General features: G+C 36.9%; 2 protein-coding genes across 2 annotated transcripts; both read left to right on the top strand.

The window, feature by feature from the left end:
- Positions 1-12,368: 12,368 nt before the first annotated feature.
- LOC145953046 (uncharacterized) lies at positions 12,369-14,036 on the top strand. The gene has a single exon (XM_083066530.1). The coding sequence runs from the start codon at positions 13,258-13,260 to the stop codon at positions 13,777-13,779; it is 522 nt and encodes a 173-aa protein (XP_082922656.1). The 5' UTR covers positions 12,369-13,257; the 3' UTR covers positions 13,780-14,036.
- LOC145953303 (uncharacterized) lies at positions 13,784-19,220 on the top strand. Its single transcript, XM_083067246.1, has 2 exons — positions 13,784-13,813; positions 13,855-19,220. The coding sequence occupies exons 1-2, from the start codon at positions 13,784-13,786 to the stop codon at positions 15,754-15,756; spliced, it is 1,932 nt and encodes a 643-aa protein (XP_082923372.1). The 3' UTR covers positions 15,757-19,220.
- The last annotated feature ends 1,118 nt before the right edge of the window (positions 19,221-20,338 follow it).

Here is a 20,338-nt window from a genome sequence, read left to right as displayed (position 1 = left end):
TGTCTTATCCTTTCAAGGTTCTATATTTGTGGTTACATAAATTTTATTTTCATGAAAATTTTTTAAATCACTTACAATTCAATATTTCTTCTTATTTGTACTTGTTATTTTTCACAATATGTGATTTATAGTATCGCAAGGTTCTTGAATGATGATTAATTTTTCTTCACATGTGATTAATAGTGTTATGAGATTATCAATTACCATACGTGTTTCACTATATGTTGTAAACATGATTAATTTTGTTTCAGAAATAATTAATAGTAAAGAGTCATAATTATATGAATATATATAGTTAATAATGTCAAAAGATTATTAAAAAATTAACATAATTAAATTTATTTTAAATTGGTAAAAAAACTTTATCCTAATAAATAATTGGTTAAAATATTTTTTAGTCCTTATAATTTTATTTACTTTATCTTTTAGTGTCAATAATTCAAAATATATATTTTTAGTTATTTATTTATTTTTTTAATCATTTTAAGTTCTTATAATTTAAGATAAGTCCTTTTAATCTCCATATTTACTGTTTTTTAATTGTTTTAGTTGCTGTTATTATTATTATTTTTGTAATATTGTCTTTTTTGTGTTGACGTAATAAACTTATTAATTTATTTTTTTTATCTAATGTCAAAGTTATTTTGTTTGAGTTACTCTAAATTGGACATTTCGACGTTTCAAGTTTCTTATGTATCCTCACTTGCAACACCATTGTTGAGACACCCTCTTTTTTATCCTCACAAAATTGAAGATCTTTACCTAGAAAAAATAAATAGTGTTATAAAAAATTAGTAATAGAGACTAAAATGATTAAAAAATAGGAACTAAAAAGATTCATCTTAAATTATAGAAATTAAAAAAATTGAAAGAAATAAATATAAAAACTACAAAAATATATTTTTAAAATATAAAAATTAAAAGATAAAGTAATTAAAAATATAATACCTATAAAGTATTTTAACCTAAATAATATTAACCCCAACCACAATTGTGTACAAATTTACTTATTTATTTCTAATCAAATATAAAATAAAATTAGCTTTATTTATACAAGCACACGGGTGGATATGTTGGTTAATCATTACACTAATAGATTTCATGCCTAAAACATCCTACAATGTTGCATTCAATCACTATCATAATTATGTTCCATGATCGTGGCAAGAACATTTACACCCAACTATCAACAATCTGTACAACTGCTTGTGGTTCAGACTTCAGATGAAGATCGATCAGATGGTTAACATTTCAAATGCATATTTTAAGTGGCATGCTTAGTTAAAAAGAGTAGTATCTATTAAGTAATTCCTTACAAATATAGTAATAATCCATTAGGACCATTATAAATCCAAAATTTAAAAAGTAGTCTTAAATTATCACAAGAATAAAATTTAAAAATAAGAAAAATATTCTAAGCTATTGTAAGTCCAAAAATACTCAATTTAGTCTTTCATAGTTTTAAGAAGATTGTCCCATGAACCATCATTTTGATGGCACATCAGTGTACTTTTAATATTTTGTGTTTTACGAAAATGATTTATCGGTTAAATATTGATTGAATACAGTTAGATCGATAAAAATTTAAATGAATGAATTAAATTTAACAACTTTTATTTAATATTTAAATTAATTTATTAAATCAACTGTCTATTTTAACTCTTATATTCAAAATACCACTATCATTCATCTTTTTATTGAATGTGGATTGCAATTTCTGCAAGAGTTTTCATCACATTCTATAATCATCTGTTAAAGATTCTGATAAAAAAGAACGCTCTAAATTAATTAATTTTGTTTTGTGACAATTGATAAGTCATAATTTGATATGTATCTTATCCTTCAATTTAGCTATTTTACATTCCATTCATGGTTAATTATAGGATTTAGATAGATATGTGTGTTGTTGGGCCAAATTGGATAGTTGGGAATTATTATTCTAAATTTTCGCTGTTTTTGGGCTGATGAACATGTCTCGGTCTTCAGGGCATAACTTGGGCTGTAGTGATCCAAATGGTGAAAACTCGGTGGCCCTGGAAAGCTGAGACACAGACCTAGAACTTTGCAGAAGGAACCGTGTTCAAATTCGTTCATCTAGAAGGACAATTTCGGTGGTCAAAAATCGGTGCGGAAATGGCATCCAACTCATCCCACCAACAACACCAACTCATCCCATTTCGTTTTGTCTTAGCTTTTTCCCATTATTTTATATTTCTTTTGTGTTAGATGAATGCTATAAATAGGCCTTCACTTCTCCATTGTAAGACATCCCTGAATACACATTCAAATAAGTTACTCTTGGGTGTTCTTCTTCCTCCCTTCTCTTTGTTTTCTTTGAGTTTATTTTCTCTGTTGTAGTTGTAGTTTATGTTTTATTGTCCTTTCCTTTTGTATGCATTTTAATTCTGTTCTTTGCCTCCTCCATGGAAGGCTAGATTGTAGTACTCTTTAACTTGATTTAATGCATTTTCATTTTTCTTGCATTTTCATTTCTAGTTCAAATTTAATGGAAGGCTAAAACCATTGGGTTGGCTTCTGGTTATGGATTGTAATCTCTGTTTGAGGTTGGGTATGTTTGTGTGTCTCTGTTCTACTTTGTTCTTCTTCATTCAACCTCTATATTAGTATGTCCATGCTTAATGGGCTATGCTTAATGACACAGTTGCTTAATCTGTGAAGAGGTTGATGTTGTATACGTTTTCTTAATTCGTGTAGGGAAATCTTGAGTTAATCTTCGCTTAGTTGGTTAACTCGGATGGAACAAGGATTAAGTAGTTAATAGAGCAATCTTATTGTAAATCAAGGATAAGAGAGTTACAATCCGAACAAGGAGCCAATCTATTTTACTTATTGTGTTATCTGTATTTTATTGTGTTATAAACTTAAAATTTAAACAACCAAAATTCTAGAGAATTGGTGATGTAGCTTTCCAAATTGCGTTACCTCCATCCCTATCAAATCTTCATGATGTCTTTCATGTTTCTCAACCTAGAAAATACATTCATCTCATATTGTGGAATCCGACAACATTCAGTTAAAGGATAACCTCACCTATGAGACTATACCTTTGAGGATTGAGGATAAGAGGGTAAAGAAACTAAGAGGTAAGGAAATTCCTTTAGTCAAAGTTGTTTGGGGAGGAAACTTTGAAGAAGGCGCTACATGGGAACTAGAAAGCAAAATGCGGGAAGCTCATCCATTCCTGTTTTCAGGTAAATTTCGAGGACGAAATTTCTTAAAGGAGGGGAGAATTGTAACATCCCAGTTTTCATTATTATTATTATATGGTATTTGGTCATAATTTGGTGATTATCTTTTACTTCAATTGTAGCTAATTCACACTCCATTTATGCTTAATTGTAGGCTTTAGAAAGATATGTGTATTGTTGGGTTTATAGTTGTGTATTTTTGTTTCTCGCTGGGCTGACTGACTAGTCTCAGTGTCTGAGGCATAACTTGGGCTGTGATGGTCCAAATGATGCATAATTGGTGTCAATGGAAATCTAAGAGAAAAACGCACAACTTTTGCAGAAATAGCCATTTGCAAAATCGGTCGTTTAGGAGGTCAAAATTGGACTTTTATTGATACAATTGTTTCTCGCTGGGCTGATTGGCAAGCCTTGGTTTTTGGGGTATAACTTGGTCGGTGGTTGTTCAAATGATACAAACTTGGTGGCTATGGAAAGATACGAGAAAATCCTACAACTTTCATGAAGGAAATATTTTCCGATTCGGCTGTCTATAAGGTCCAAATCAGTAGCCAAAGTCGGTGAGGAAAAGAACATGGCACCAACTCCATTAATTCACACCAACTCCATTAATTCATCCCACCAACTTCTATAATTCATTCCACTAATTCATTCCACTTAGTTTTGTCTATCTTTTTCTCCATTATTTTACATTTTTTAATGTGTTTTGGAGGCTATAAATAAGCCTTCACTTCTCCATTGCAAACCATCCCAAGAAATACTTCTCATTCTCATTCTCATTCTCTCTTCTTCTTCTCCTCTTCTTCTCTTTGAAGACCTAGAGGAATCCATAGGAGGTGGTTCTACCCTAGTAGAAGGAGCCTAGAGGAGGAAGCTTTCCTCCTCTAGGCTCCTTCTACTAGGGTAGAACCACCTCCTATGGATTCCTCTAGGTCTTCAAAGAGAAGAAGAGGAGAAGAAGAAGAGAGAATGAGAATGAGAATGAGAAGTATTTCTTGGGATGGTTTGCAATGGAGAAGTGAAGGCTTATTTATAGCCTCCAAAACACATTAAAAAATGTAAAATAATGGAGAAAAAGATAGACAAAACTAAGTGGAATGAATTAGTGGAATGAATTATAGAAGTTGGTGGGATGAATTAATGGAGTTGGTGTGAATTAATGGAGTTGGTGCCATGTTCTTTTCCTCACCAACTTTGGCTACGGATTTGGACCTTATAGACAGCCGAATCTGAAAAAATTTCCTTCATTAAAGTTGTAGGATTTGCTCTTATCTTTCCATAGCCACCACGTTTGTATCATTTGAACAACCACCGACCAAGTTATACCCCAAAAACAGAGGCTTGCCAATCAGCCCAGCGAGAAACAATTGTATCAATAAAAGTCCAATTTTGACCTCCTAAACGACCGATTTTGCAAATGGCTATTTCTGCAACAGTTGTGCGTTTTTCTCTTAGATTTCCATTGACACCAATTTTGCATCATTGGGACCATCACAGCCCAAGTTATGCCTCAGACACTGAGACTAGTCAGTCAGCCCAGCGAGAAAAAAAAAATACACAACTATAAACCCAACAATACACATATCTTTCTAAAGCCTACAATTAAGCATAAATGGAGTGTGAATTAGCTACAATTGAAGTAAAAGATAATCACCAAATTATGACCAAATACCATATAATAATAATAATGAAAACCGGGATGTTACAATTCTCCCCTCCTTTAAGAAATTTCGTCCTCGAAATTTACCTGAAAACAGGAATGGATGAGCTTCCCGCATTTTGCTTTCTAGTTCCCATGTAGCGCCTTCTTCAAAGTTTCCTCCCCAAACAACTTTGACTAAAGGAATTTCCTTACCTCTTAGTTTCTTTACCCTCTTATCCTCAATCCTCAAAGGTATAGTCTCATAGGTGAGGTTATCCTTTAACTGAATGTTGTCGGATTCCACAATATGAGATGAATGTATTTTCTAGGTTGAGAAACATGAAAGACATCATGAAGATTTGATAGGGATGGAGGTAACGCAATTTGGAAAGCTACATCACCAATTCTCTTAAGGATCTGGTAGGGACCAATGAATCGTAGAGTAAGCTTGCGAGATTTAAGTGCTCTACCAATTCCAGTCCAAGGAGTTACTTTAAGGATTAGATTTAATGTTATCCTCTAGACTTTCCTTGGTCTTCAAAGAGAAGAAGAGGAGAAGAAGAGAGTATAAGAGAAGAGAGAATGAGAATGAGAAGTGTTTCTTGGGATGGTTTGCAATGGAGAAGTGAAGGCCTATTTATAACCTCCAAAACACATTAAAAAAAATGTAAAATAATGGAGAAAAAGATAGACAAAACTAAGTGGAATGAATTAGTGGAATGAATTATTGAAATGAATTAGTGGAATGAATTAGTGGAATGAATTATTGAAGTTGGTGGGATGAATTAGTGGAGTTAGTGGATGAATTAATGGAGTTGGTGCCATGTTCTTTTCCTCACCGACTTTGGCCACCGATTTGGACCTTATAGACAGCCTAATCTGAAAGTAATTTCTTCATAAACGTTGTAGGATTTTCTCTTATCTTTCCATAGCCACCAAGGTTGCATCATTTGGACAACCACAGTCCAAGTTATGCCCCAAAAACCGAGGCTTGCCAATCAGTCCAGCGAGAAACAATTGTATCAATCAAATTCCAATTTTGACCTCCTAAACGACCGATTTTGCAAATGGCTATTTCTGTAAAAGTTGTGCGTTTTTCTCTTAGTTTTTCTGTAAAAGTTGTGCACAAGAAACAAACCCAGAAACCTCTAATGACCTCTATGATGATCAATCCTCTTTCTCTTGCCTCAAACAACTTCTATTTTTTTTTGCCGGGGACCATCAGTTTCTGTAAAAGGCTTAAACACACGAAGTGGGGGGGGGGGGGAATTTTGGTTGTTTAAATTTTAAGTTTATAACACAATAAAATACAGATAACACAATAAGTAAAATAGATTGGCTCCTTGTTCGGATTGTAACTCTCTTATCCTTGATTTACAATAAGATTGCTCTATTAACTACTTAATCCTTGTTCCATCCGAGTTAACCAACTAAGCGAAGATTAACTCAAGATTTCCCTACACGAATTAAGAAAACGTATACAACATCAACCTCTTCACAGATTAAACAACTGTGTCATTAAGCATAGCCCATTAAGCATGGACATACTAATATAGAGGTTGAATGAAGAAGAACAAAGTAGAACAGAGACACACAAACATACCCAACCTCAAACAGAGATTACAATCCATAACAAGAAGCCAACCCAATGGTTTTAGCCTTCCATTAAATTTGAACTAGAAATGAAAATGCAAGGAAAATGAAAATGCATTAAATCAAGTTAAAGAGTACTACAATCTAGCCTTCCATGGAGGAGGCAAAGAACAGAATTAAAATGCATACAAAAGGAAAGGACAATAAAACATAAACTACAACTACAACAGAGAAAATAAACTCAAAGAAAACAAAGAGAAGGGAGGAAGAAGAACACCCAAGAGTAACTTATTTGAAGGTGTATTCAGGGATGTCTTACAATGGAGAAGTGAAGGCCTATTTATAGCCTTCATCTAACACAAAAGAAATATAAAATAATGGGAAAAAGCTAAGACAAAACGAAATGGGATGAGTTGGTGTTGTTGGTGGGATGAGTTGGATGCCATTTCCGCACCGATTTTTGACCACCGAAATTGTCCTTCTAGATGAACGAATTTGAACACGGTTCCTTCTGAAAAGTTCTAGGTCTTTGTCTCAGATTTCCAGGGCCACCGAGTTTTCACCATTTGGATCACTACAGCCCAAGTTATGCCCTTAAGACCGAGACATGTTCATCAGCCCAAAAACAGCGAAAATTTAGAATAATAATTCCCAACTATCCAATTTGGCCCAACAACACACATATCTATCTAAATCCTATAATTAACCATGAATGGAATGTAAAATAGCTAAATTGAAGGATAAGATACATATCAAATTATGACTTATCAAATACCCCCACACTTAGCTTTTTGCACTCCTGGGCAAAATCAAGAAAGCAAAGCAAAGAACAATTCCAAATATATCAAAGAAAGTGACGAAACAGGAAGAAACAGAGACAACAATACACACAAGAAAACAAACAGGTTTACATAATCCTCAATGAATCTTGGGAAAAGGAAAGAAGTAGACAACATCCAACATATAAAGAGTCAGAGAAACCAGATACTTATGGAAATCATCCAAGCATTTCAAAACATGGCAAGACAATCAATCAGCTCAAGAGGTGATTCAAAAGCAACAGAACCTCACAAGATGCACTGTATCACTGTATCTCTCAAGTGTCTAGGCAACTGTATACTCTCAAAGCACTCATGAAAAACAAGCAACAGATAGACTTGGCAAGCCTCTAAAATCAACACCCAATAAACATGCACATAAGGATCAAAAGGTCTTTTTAGGGTTGTAATGAGGCCAAGGACAGGGTAGAGGAAAACATATGGGATAAGTAACTACAAACCAGAGGAACTAGAGGAGCAATGGGGAATAAGTCAAGAATGTGCACAAGAAACAAACCCAGAAACCTCTAATGACCTCTATGATGATCAATCCTCTTTCTCTTGCCTCAAACAACTTCTCTCTTTTTTTTTTTTTTTTTTTTTTTTTAACGAAAATTACATCGTGAACAGTACACACGAATTTTGAAATGAGAAAAGATAACATGCAGAGAAGTAAAATGTACAGCATAAGGAATCAACTAGTCAATATATATCATCCAATGAAACATACACACACCCCCACACTTATTCAAGAACTTATTCCCAAAACAATTCCAAAGCTCCAAAACTCCCTAAGGTTAAGGTAATCATGGTTTTTCGCTTAAGGCTTGTAATGAGCTTCAAACAAAAGAAGGGGAAATAGACTCAGCAGGGGTTATCAGAGGAGATAATTCAGGGTAAGCTTATTTGGCCAGAGGCTTATAAGAACAAAAATGCCTTAATCATATCCAAACATGCATGTGAATCAAGAAGTATCAAAAAGAGTCAAGACAAGGCAACTGTGCAGGGAATCAAGAGGCATAACACACAAGTAAGAACAGAGAGTGGCTCAAATCCTCACACAGGGTATATTTGTCACAGTTAAAACAACCTCTCAAACCTCAAAATCATCTTTCCAAGTAGAGAAAAACAGGGATTTCAAACCATATAGTATCAAGAAACTCCTATCCAAGAATGAAGTCAGTGCCTACAAACAATCAAAACCCAGAAATCACAGAGAAACATGCAAAGCTGTACAGAACACCTAAACATAAAACCTAAAATAACAAATAAACCCTAAAAACATGTAATCAAGCTAAAACCGTCCCCCCCACACTTAAATCACACATTGTCCCAATGTGGCCCAAACAGAAGATCAGAGCAATCAGGACAATCAATAAATCTGGACAAGTGCAATAAAAGTAAAGAAGGAGAAGGGAAAAGAAAACTCCCTATGTCATGGTGGAAGAGAAGTGGGGTCGAGCAGAGACATCTCCTCTACAACTGCATTCAACAGGGAAGGATTGCTGAGGAAAGGTTTCAGACGGTGCCCGTTAACTTTGAAGCTCTTGTCTGTGGATTCACTTTTGATCTCAACTGTACCATAAGGAAAAACATTAGTAACAACAAAAGGTCCAATCCACTTAGAACGCAACTTACCACCCATGAGACCAAGCCTTGAATTATACAGTAAAACTTTCTGCCCAACCGTGAAGTCCTTTCTAGCTATCAAACTATCATGGAACTTCTTGGTTTTCTCCTTGTAGAACTTAGAGTTCTCATAGGCTTCCAGGCGGATCTCATCCAGCTCACTCAGTTGCAACTTTCTTTCCTCACCAGCCTGATCAATGGAGAAGTTGCAGGTCTTCACAGCCCAGTAGGCCCGATGCTCAATCTCAACAGGTAAATGACATGCCTTGCCCAAGACAACCCGATAAGGAGACATCCCTATAGGTGCTTTGTAGGCAGTCCTATGTGCCCAAAGAGCATCATCCAACCTGTTACTCCAATCTTTTCTGTTGGGCTGTACAATCTTCTCTATGATTCTCTTGATCTCCCTATTTGAAATCTCAGCTTGTCCATTAGTTTGGGGGTGGTAAGGTGTGGAAATTCTGTGCACTACCCCATACTTCTTGAGCAAAGCCTGCATAGATCTGTTGCAAAAATGGGTTCCTTGATCACTAACAATGGCTCTGGGTACTCCAAACCTGCAAAATAGGTGAGATCTAACAAAATCCACTACGACCCGAGCATCATTAGTTCTGGTGGGTTTGGCTTCCACCCATTTTGAAACATAATCAACAGCTAAAAGAATGTAGGAAAAACCAAAAGAAACAGGAAAGGGACCCATGAAATCAATACCCCAGACATCAAACACCTCACAGAATAGCATGGGCTGCTGAGGCATCTGCTGTCTCCATGTAAGGGATCCTCCTGCTCGCTGGCACTGCTCACAAGTGCTACAAATCTTCCACGCGTCTCTGAAGATCGTGGGCCAGTAGAAACCACAGTCAAGCACCTTGCGAGCTGTCCTCTGAATGCCTAGATGGCCACCTGGTGGGGAAGAATGACAAAACTGCAGGACCGAATCAATCTCATGATCTGGTATACATCTCCTAATCACCTGGTCACTGCAAAACTTCCACAAATAGGCGTCATCCCAAATATAATGCTTAGCATCACTCTTAATTTTATCAATTTGAGCTCGTGATGCTAAGGGAGGAAAAACAGAAGCAACTAAAAAATTAACAATGTTTGCAAACCAAGGGGTAGAAGAAGCAGAAACAAAAGAAATAATAAACAAATTTTCATCAGGAAAATTATCCTGGATGGGCAAGATGTCAGCACTATCCTCAGGTCTTTCAATTCTGCTGAGATGGTCTGCCACCAAATTTTGAGCTCCACTCCTGTCCCGGATATCCAAGTCAAACTCCTGGAGCCAAAGCATCCACCTGATCAATCTAGGCTTTGACTCAGCCTTTTTCAGCAGGTACTTTAGAGCTGCATGGTCAGTATAGATAATAACACGAGAACCAAGCAAATACGATCTAAATTTATCAAGAGCAAAAACAATGGCAAGAAGCTCTTTCTCTGTGGTAGTGTAGTTTGCTTGGGCAGCATCCAAAGTCCTGGAAGCATAATATATCACTCGAGGCAACCTATCAACTCTCTGTGCTAGGACAACTCCCAATGCATAATTGGATGCATCACACATCAGCTCAAATGGGACTGTCCAATCAGGTGCCTGAATGATTGGAGTGGTGGTCAGTGCTTCCTTGAGGCAGTCAAATGCCTGTTTACACCTGTCATCAAAAACAAAATCAACCTTCTTCTGTAGTAGATTGGATAGTGGAAGGGCCTTCTTGCTGAAGTCTTTAATGAAGCGCCTGTAGAAACCTGCATGGCCAAGAAAAGATCGCACCTCTCGCACGCAAGAGGGGTAAGGCAATTGTGAAATAACAGATATCTTTGCAGGATCTACCTCAATGCCCCTACTAGAGATGATATGCCCTAAAACCAGACCCTGCTCAACCATGAAATGACATTTCTCAAAATTAAGAACAAGGTTAGTCTCAATGCATCTATTCAAAACTTTATCCAGACTATCCAAACATGTATCAAAAGAGGATCCATACACAGTGAAATCATCCATAAACACCTCTATGCAATTTTCAAGAAAATCAGAAAAGATACTAAGCATGCACCGCTGGAAGGTACCAGGGGCATTGCATAGGCCAAAGGGCATCCTCCTATAGGCAAAAGTGCCAAAGGGGCAGGTGAATGTTGTTTTCTCTTGATCCTCAGGAGCAATGTGGATTTGAAAGTAACCAGAGAACCCATCAAGAAAACAATAATGAGATTTACCTGATAGACGCTCAAGCATCTGATCAATGAAGGGCAGAGGAAAATGATCCTTCCTTGTTGCTTGGTTGAGCCTCCGGTAGTCAATACAAACCCTCCAACTATTTTGGACTCTGGTGGGTATGAGCTCATCCTTCTTATTCTTAACAACAGTGAGGCCTGTCTTCTTGGGGACCACCTGGACCGGACTCACCCACTGACTATCTGAAATGGGATAGATAATCCCAGCCTGTAGAAGCTTGGTGACCTCTTTCTTCACAACGTCCATAATCACTGGGTTAAGTCTTCTCTGAGGTTGTCTTACTGGTTTTGCTCCATCCTCCAATAATATCCTGTGCATGCATGTGGATGGGCTAATGCCAGAAATGTCTGCCAAGGTCCAACCAATTGCTTTCTTATGCTTCTTTAGAACCTGCAACAATTTGTCCTCTTGAACAACATCAAGGGAGGTGGAAATGATTACTGGCAACTTCTCATTATCTTCTAAGTAAGCATACTTGAGATTCTCTGGAAGAGGCTTCAGTTCTGGTGTGGGTGCTGGTTGAACATTAGAAGAAACCAAAGAAGGGGAAAGGGGTTCCACAACCTGTACCTCAACCTGCAAGTCAGATTCTTTTGTACTTCCTGCAACATGGTTAGGGCATTCTGACTGTATAAAATCAAGAGCAAGAGGTACAACACCTAAAGTGTTAAATTCAGATGCATCATAATTAGTTTCACATTCAGATTCATATTCAGATTCAGATTCAAACTCAGAATCAATGTATGAAAGACAATTATACAAATCAAGTGAAGGTGAATGCTTTTTAGCATGAGAAAAAAAAAACAACTTCAATCATTTAGGCACCTGAATTTAGATTGTAGTACTCTTTAACTTGATTTAATGCATTTTCATTTTCCTTGCATTTTCATTTCTAGTTCAAGTTTAATGGAAGGCTAAAACCATTGGGTTGGCTTCTTGTTATGGATTGCAATCTCTGTTTGAGGTTGGGTATGTTTGTGTGTCTCTGTTCTACTTTGTTCTTCTTCATTCAACCTCTATATTAGTATGTCCATGCTTAATGGGCTATGCTTAATGACACAGTTGCTTAATCTGTGAAGAGGTTGATGTTGTATACGTTTTCTTAATTCGTGTAGGGAAATCTTGAGTTAATCTTCGCTTAGTTGGTTAACTCGGATGGAACAAGGATTAAGTAGTTAATAGAGCAATCTTATTGTAAATCAAGGATAAGAGAGTTACAATCCGAACAAGGAGCCAATCTATTTTACTTATTGTGTTATCTTTATTTTATTGTGTTATAAACTTAAAATTTAAACAACCAAAATTCCCCCCCCACTTCGTGTGTTTAAGCCTTTGACAGAGAAAAATGGTCCTTGAGAGACGACCCAGGACAACTTCCTAGTACTACATTTAATTGTTTTTATTTGGTGGCCTCATGGTGGAACAAACTATATGGAACTCCTTAAGATGCTTATGTGCGTCTTCACCTGCACGACCATGAAACTTAGGCAGCAAATGGATTAGTCCAGTTTTAAGCACAAAAGGAACATCTTCCTCAGGGTATTGAATGCATAAACTCTCATAAGTAAAATCAGGTGCAGCCATTTCCCTAAGTGTTCTCTCTCGAGGTCCAGGTTGGTCAGCCATGTTTTGTTGTTGACTTGAATGAAGTTCAAATGCAACACTTACACTATCACTAACACTATGAGTATCACTATCACTATCTAAAGATGGAATGATATGCTCTCTAGTTAATCTATGGAATGTCCTATCAATCTCAGGATCAAATGGATGCAAAGTCTGTGGATTGTTCCTAGTCATGCACTACATGTACCACTATAGTAACAGTGAACAAAAAGGGATTTTTATGAAAACTTATAAAACAACAAAACTAATGCACCAGTATCATTAGCTACTACCACACAAAATTTGAGGTAAAATGATAAATCTAGTTGTCAAAACCAAAAATCACAATTAATTAGAAAATTCTAATATTTGACATTATTCATATTCACATTAATACACTAAAACAAAACACACAAAAATTGACAAAGACTCTAAAACATAAAACACAAAACACAAAACAGAACATCACAATAACAAATACACATAAACACACGGCCTTTTACAGAAACTGATGGTCCCCGGCAACTCATGGGGGAGAGCTTATACGAGTACTGGGAAAGATTCAAGAGGCTATGTGCTAGCTGTCCTCACCATCAGATTTCTGAACAGCTATTATTACAGTATTTCTATGAAGGATTGAACATAATGGATAGAAGCATGATTGATGCAGCTAGTGGAGGAGCCTTAGGAGATATGACACCTGCTTCTGCTAGAGGGTTGATTGAAAAAATGGCGTCAAACTCACAACAATTCAATATGAGGAGTGATGCCATTGTCGTGAGAGGTGTGCATGATGTGGTAGCCTCAGACTCCATTGAACATAAAAAGCTAGAGAGTAAGATTGATGCTCTCACCACCTTGGTTTCACAACTGGCTACAAATCAAAAAGCAGCTCCAACACCAGCAAAGGTATGTGGCATCTGCACTTCAATTAATCATCTAACTGATGCTTGTCCCTCCTTGCAAGACTCTTCTATAGGTCCTGATGCCCCACAAGCCTATGCTGCAAATATCTATAATAACAGACCAGCGCAACAACAACAGCAGTAGAGTTATGACCTCTCCAACAATAGGTACAATCCAGGTTGGAGAAATCATCCTAATCTCAGATGGTCTAACCAGCAGCAGCAGCAACAACAACAGCCATCCCCTCCCTTCCAAAACAATGTTGGTCCTAGCAGATATGTGCCTCCTCCTATCCAACAACAACAACAAAGACAACATGAAGCTCCTGCACCACCAGCTCTTCAACCTTCTACTTCTGAACCTACATTGGAGGAGTTAGTGAGGCAGATGACTATTCAAAACATGCAGTTCGAACAAGAGACCAGAACTTCCATACAAAGTTTGACAAATCAGATGGGTCAGATGGCCACTCAGCTTAATCAATCACAGTCCCAAAATTCAGACAAGCTACCTTCACAAACTGTGCAAAATCCGAAGAATGTGAGTGCCATCACCTTGAGGTCTGGCAAACAAATTGACATTCCAGCACCTCCTACAACTGTTGTACCTCCACCTAAGCCTACACTTGAGAAAGAGGATTCTACAGGTAGTAGCAAAATTTTTCATGCAGGTAGTGCACGTAGTGATAATCTACATCAGCCTCCTATCCCTCTTCCATTTCCACAAAAATTAATTCCAAGCAAAAAAATGGAAGAGGTGGACAAGGAGATATTAGAAACCTTCAGGAAGGTGGAGGTGAACATACCTCTACTGGATGCCATCAAGCAAATTCCCAGATATGCAAAATTCTTGAAGGAGCTGTGCACTCACAAGAGGAAGTTGAAGGGAAATGAGCGAATCAGCATGGGCAGGAATGTCTCAGCACTCATAGGTAAATCTGTTCCACACATTCCTGAAAAGTGTAAGGATCCAGGTACATTTTGTGTACCTTGCATTATTGGTAACAATAAGTTTGAAAATGCCATGCTTGATTTAGGAGCTTCAATTAATGTCATGCCTCTGTCTATTTTCAATTCTTTGTCTCTTGGTACTTTGCAACCTACGGGTGTGGTCATTCAGTTGGCCAATAGGAGTGTTGCCCACCCCACAGGTTTAATAGAGGATGTCTTAGTTCGGGTTGGTGAATTAATTTTTCCTGCTGATTTTTATGTGCTTAATATGGAAGATAGATTTTCCCATGGTTCTGCCCCAATCATTTTGGGTAGACCATTTTTAAAAACAGCCCGGACCAAGATTGATGTTTATGCTGGCACCTTGTCTATGGAATTTGGTGATATTGTTGTTCATTTTAATATTTTGGATGCCATGAAATTTCCTTCTGAAGCTTATTCTGCTTTTCGTGCTGAACTGATTGATGATCTAGTTGATGAGCATTTTTTTTCTCATGCTAAAAAGCATTCACCTTCACTTGATTTGTATAATTGTCTTTCATACATTGATTCTGAGTTTGAATCTGAATCTGAATATGAATCTGAATGTGAAACTAATTATGATGCATCTGAATTTAACACTTTAGGTGTTGTACCTCTTGCTCTTGATTTTATACAGTCAGAATGCCCTAACCATGTTGCAGGAAGTACAAAAGAATCTGACTTGCAGGTTGAGGTACAGGTTGTGGAACCCCTTTCCCCTTCTTTGGTTTCTTCTAATGTTCAACCAGCACCCACACCAGAACTGAAGCCTCTTCCAGAGAATCTCAAGTATGCTTACTTAGAAGATAATGAGAAGTTGCCAGTAATCATTTCCACCTCCCTTGATGCTGTTCAAGAGGACAAATTGTTGCAGGTTCTAAAGAAGCATAAGAAAGCAATTGGTTGGACCTTGGCAGACATTTCTGGCATTAGCCCATCCACATGCATGCACAGGATATTATTGGAGGATGGAGCAAAACCAGTAAGACAACCTCAGAGAAGACTTAACCCAGTGATTATGGACGTTGTGAAGAAAGAGGTCACCAAGCTTCTACAGGCTGGGATTATCTATCCCATTTCTGATGGAATAACACTAAGGCCGAAAAGACCAAGAGGTGATATACTAAAGGAGGCGAGAGGAATGGGATAGTGAGGCCATTTTTGGACCTTAGCTCCTATGTTTTTTTTAGCATTTATTTTATTTCCTATTTTACCCTTGTATTTTGGGGTATTTTAGTCATAGGATCTATTTTACTTGTATTTCCTATTTTACCCTTGTATTTTGGGGTGCTTTAGATGATTAAGTTTTTAATTTGGGCTAGGGTATTACACTAGAAGGGTGACACATTTTTGGTGAGTTTTGGTTCTATTTTTGGTGATAGAAAGGCTTAGGCCCAAGTGGAGGGCAAAGGTTGCATGATCATATCATACACCTTGATGTAGCGAATCTAGACCCATAGATTCCAAACTTGGTAACCAAGTAGCATCTAGGGTTCATTTGGCATGTCATTTGGAGTGCATTTGCCTTGTGAATTTCGGCCATGCACACTCCAAATGCAACCCTAGATGCCTCCCCTCCTATAAATACCCAACACCCCACCACTTGTAAATACTTTGGAATATATGAATTTGAGTGAGCATTTTTGCCTCAAATCCTCTCCTTAGTCACTAGGTCTACACGGCCTACCTCTCCTATCTCCTCCCTAGAGTGAGTTTAGGGTTCCCTTGAGTGGCCTTCATCCCCACTTGATGAAGAGAGCCAACTAGAACACCCAAAAACACCATCCTCCATTTATCTCTCATATTCGCCCAAATCAATCCATTTACGCCCACCTTCCTTTTTTTGCCTCACCCTTGAAGGAACATCCACCCTTAAGGTCATCATTTTGGCCTTAGCAAGGAGATTCTTCCCACCTTGGACGTCCATCATCACCCCCTTGGTGGAAGGAGTCCATCATTTGGTATCAAGAGCTTAGGTTATCTTCAAGGGTAACTAGCTTCCTTTCCATTTCTTTGAGTCTTTTCTTTTTTTGAGTCTTGATTTGCGTCATCTTTGAGTTCTTTGTCATCCATGAAAACCTTGTTAAAAATGTCTTTTTATGTTACTCCATGGTTCATTGCTTATTCATGAGCCTCCTTTTGTGCTTTAGGGTTTTTCTTGAGTTTTAGGTTCTTGTGTGCCATTTTTGTTTTTACTCTTGTTGCTGGAAAAATATATTATGAACATCAAGAACATGTCTTCCATCTCTTTTTGATCTTTTTACCTTTAAAGTTTTGTCAAAACTTGTGTTTATCTCACCTTTCTCAAAAAGACAAAAAAATATATGTATGATGCACCCATTTGATGTATGAAACCATGAAAATATGAAATGTATGTGTTTTTCCATGAGGTGGCCTAAATTTTGCTGCACCATTTAGAGGTCATTCATGCATGTTAACTAGTCCTTGGCATGCTCCAAATTTGTGTTGAAATCTATGTGTTATTTCCTTCCTACACATACATGATTGGCCACCTTTCCATGCACATCATTACATGATTATTCTTTTGTCCTTTTATGCACATGTGTGAGTGATAAGTTTTGTGTGTGAGTGCTGGAATCTTTGAAAAAAAAATCTGCACCAAAAAGAAAATAGTACAAGACATACTCCACTCACAACATGCTTCTATACCCACTCATGTGTTGCCACTTGTCTCTCTATTTTTGACTCCTTATATGTGCTGAATTTTTAATCACCCACAAGTGTAAAAACCAAGCAACATTTAAAAGAAAAATAGAAACAAAATATGGACAAAAATATTAAAAAAAAAACGTGACCAAAAAGGCTAAAAGAAAAAGAAAGAAAAACAAAAAGGACTTGTTGCTAGACTTGTGGACATTGACCTAATTACCCTTGCACATTGGAGTTAGACTTGGACTGAATTTTTGGACCTTATTGGACCATTTTGAGACACAAAACCGTGGCTGGACCTCTACCAAAAAGGACTTAAAAATTCACAAGTGAAAACCATTAAAGTTTTAACTCCATTCTAGTTCCATTCTAGGACTTTTCCTTTGTGTGCTAGCCTTTTTAATGTGTCTTAATTTTTTTGCTTGTATTCTTTGGAATTCTTATGTTTGTCTCATTAATCTCTCTTTGAGTTCAGCCTTTTAATTGAGCATTTTCAGCTTTATTCCTTTGGCCTCCTTCTTGTTCTTGGTTGGTTTGTTATCTTTGGGTGTAGGTGAAGTACTACCTCCAAGAAACCCTTAGCAAAACTTCTTTGGGGGATTGAGTGGAGACTAAATCCGTGAGGTCCCAAGTGCTTTGGAGAAGGATATCATATCTCAAAGAGTGCAAACACCAAAGGAGAGGACTAACTTTGTTTGTTCCTTGTGAAGGGGAGCCAAATTGGAGGAGTTGAAGACCTTTAATTTCTTTTCTTTCTTACTTTCTCATTTTGCTCAATTTTTGGCCACTTGTAATTGGGCCTTGTTTCTTTATTTTGGTTTGTAATTGGCCATTTTAAACCTCTTCATTTTGGTGGTAGTTTCGTGTAGTTGAAGGTGATTTGAAAACCTTCACCTAGGCATTCGACTAGTATATGCTTTAAGTGCTTTCCTTATGCATGTTTTAAAGCTTTTAGTAGTATAATTGCTTAGGTCTTTTTTTTGCCTCAATTTTCATTTAGAAGGCTTACAATTGCCTACTAAGGGTCCGTGCACACACACACCTTATTGTTGTGCCAACTTGTTTTGTGAGAAAAGTGGAAAAGGCTTAGTGATTTTTACTTGAAAAGGCTTGGTTTTTAAGTGATTCTTAGTAGTCCACCTCCCTTTGAAAGTTCACTTTGTACACTTAGGCCTTTTCCTACCTATCTTGCACTTTGAAAACCTTTTGTGAAAACCTTTTTTTTATCACTCACTCTTTGTGAAAACCTTTTTCAAACCTTTTTGAAAACAAGAATTTGTGAAAACCTTTTCTTGATCAAAGATGAGTGATCATTTTAGTGTCCAAGGTCATAATTCTTGTAGTACTAGGTCTAGTGTTAGGGATGAACTTAGGGAATTGAAAGAGTACCTAAGAAAAAAAGAAGAGGAAAACATAAAAAGAGAGGAAGAAATTAGAAAAAAGGAAAGAGAAAATGCAAGGAATCATGAGGAAATAAAACAACTACTTGAAAAATTAGTTGAGGAGAGAGAAACTAGTGAATCCCAACCTAGGATTGTTCCAACTAGATCTCAAAAAGGCAAAGAAGTTAGAGTTCCTAGGAGTATGCATGAGCAAGAAAATACAACAAGAGAGGAGGAACTTAGAACGAAAGAAAAAGAAAATAACATAGAAAAGAAAGAAAGAATAAAGAGAAGTATAGAGAAGGTTAAAGAGTGGTTAGAAAATGAGACACAACCAACACTCTTGGAGAAGAGTAAGGAAGATAATGTTTCCTCCAAAGGGCTTATGCTTAAAGAGAGTCACTTTCCCATTGAAAATGATTTAAAAGAAACTCTCTTTATTCATCAAGACCTTAATTCTTTCTCTCACGTTGCCACTAGTCATGAAGTGGAGATTCAAAAACAAATCCTTTTTAAAGAAAAAGAATCTCAACTTCAAGATTTAGTGAAGAAGAAGTGGACTTCACTTAGTTCCACTTCTTGTGCTACTTCCTTGATGGTACCCAAGGTAGATAGCCTTCCTTTGTGTAGGACTTTTCCTACCTTAGTTGTGTCAATAATGCACCCAATTTATGGAATATATTATTTGTTGGATATACCATATGAACCTTCAAGGTTCCTTGTGACAAATTCTTTTCATAACTATCCAACAAATAATATAATCCAAAATTGCTTAGGAAATTTTCTAGTTGTATTTCCTTTGTTTTCTAGGAAATGCCTAGGTTACCACATAGGGTACTTTAGGCAAGATGTTCTAGTTTTTAGGACTAATGACTTAGTGTGCTATAGTTTTAGTCTTTTTAACTTTTTAGGTTTTAGTTATACACCTAGACTTCACTATGAGGAGGATCCTATCTTTCGCATTAGAGAATCAGTCCTTTTAGTTTAGACAATCTTTTTAGCATTTTTAGTGGAACTCCTCTTTGGATACACTTTCCATTTCTATCATATACTGTCACCTTTAATGCTTATTTTTATGTTTTTATTGGTCATGAGGCCCACCATGAAGAACCTCTTGATTTGAGGTCAAATCCTTTTCAAGAGGGAGGGAATGATGGAATAACACTAAGGCCGAGAAGACCAAGAGGTGATATACTAAAGGAGGCGAGAGGAATGGGATAGTGAGGCCATTTTTGGACCTTAGCTCCTATGTTTTTTTTAGCATTTATTTTATTTCCTATTTTACCCTTGTATTTTGGGGTATTTTAGTCATAGGATCTATTTTACTTGTATTTCCTATTTTACCCTTGTATTTTGGGGTGCTTTAGATGATTAAGTTTTTAATTTGGGCTAGGGTATTACACTAGAAGGGTGACACATTTTTGGTGAGTTTTGGTTCTATTTTTGGTGATAGAAAGGCTTAGGCCCAAGTGGAGGGCAAAGGTTGCATGATCATATCATACACCTTGATGTAGCCAATCTAGACCCATAGATTCCAAACTTGGTCACCAAGTAGCATCTAGGGTTCATTTGGCATGTCATTTGGAGTGCATTTGCCTTGTGAATTTCGGCCATGCACACTCCAAATGCAACCCTAGATGCCTCCCCTCCTATAAATACCCAACACCCCACCACTTGTAA

Source organism: Cajanus cajan, chromosome 11, assembly GCF_000230855.2.
Source record: "Cajanus cajan strain Asha chromosome 11, NIPB_CcT2T_4, whole genome shotgun sequence".
Lineage (NCBI taxonomy): Eukaryota > Viridiplantae > Streptophyta > Magnoliopsida > Fabales > Fabaceae > Cajanus > Cajanus cajan.
The sequence above is the reverse complement of the archived record's forward strand: the minus strand, read 5'-3'. Positions and strand labels throughout refer to the sequence as shown.

Excerpts from the sequence above, each read along its gene's own strand:
- LOC145953303 (XM_083067246.1), top strand. The coding sequence starts at position 13,784 with ATGACCTCTCCAACAATAGGTACAATCCAG. Across the intron at positions 13,814-13,854 it reads CAACAATAGGTACAATCCAG|CAGCAGCAACAACAACAGCC; the intron begins GTTGGAGAAATC and ends TCTAACCAGCAG.
- LOC145953046 (XM_083066530.1), top strand. The coding sequence starts at position 13,258 with ATGGGGGAGAGCTTATACGAGTACTGGGAAAGATTCAAGAGGCTATGT.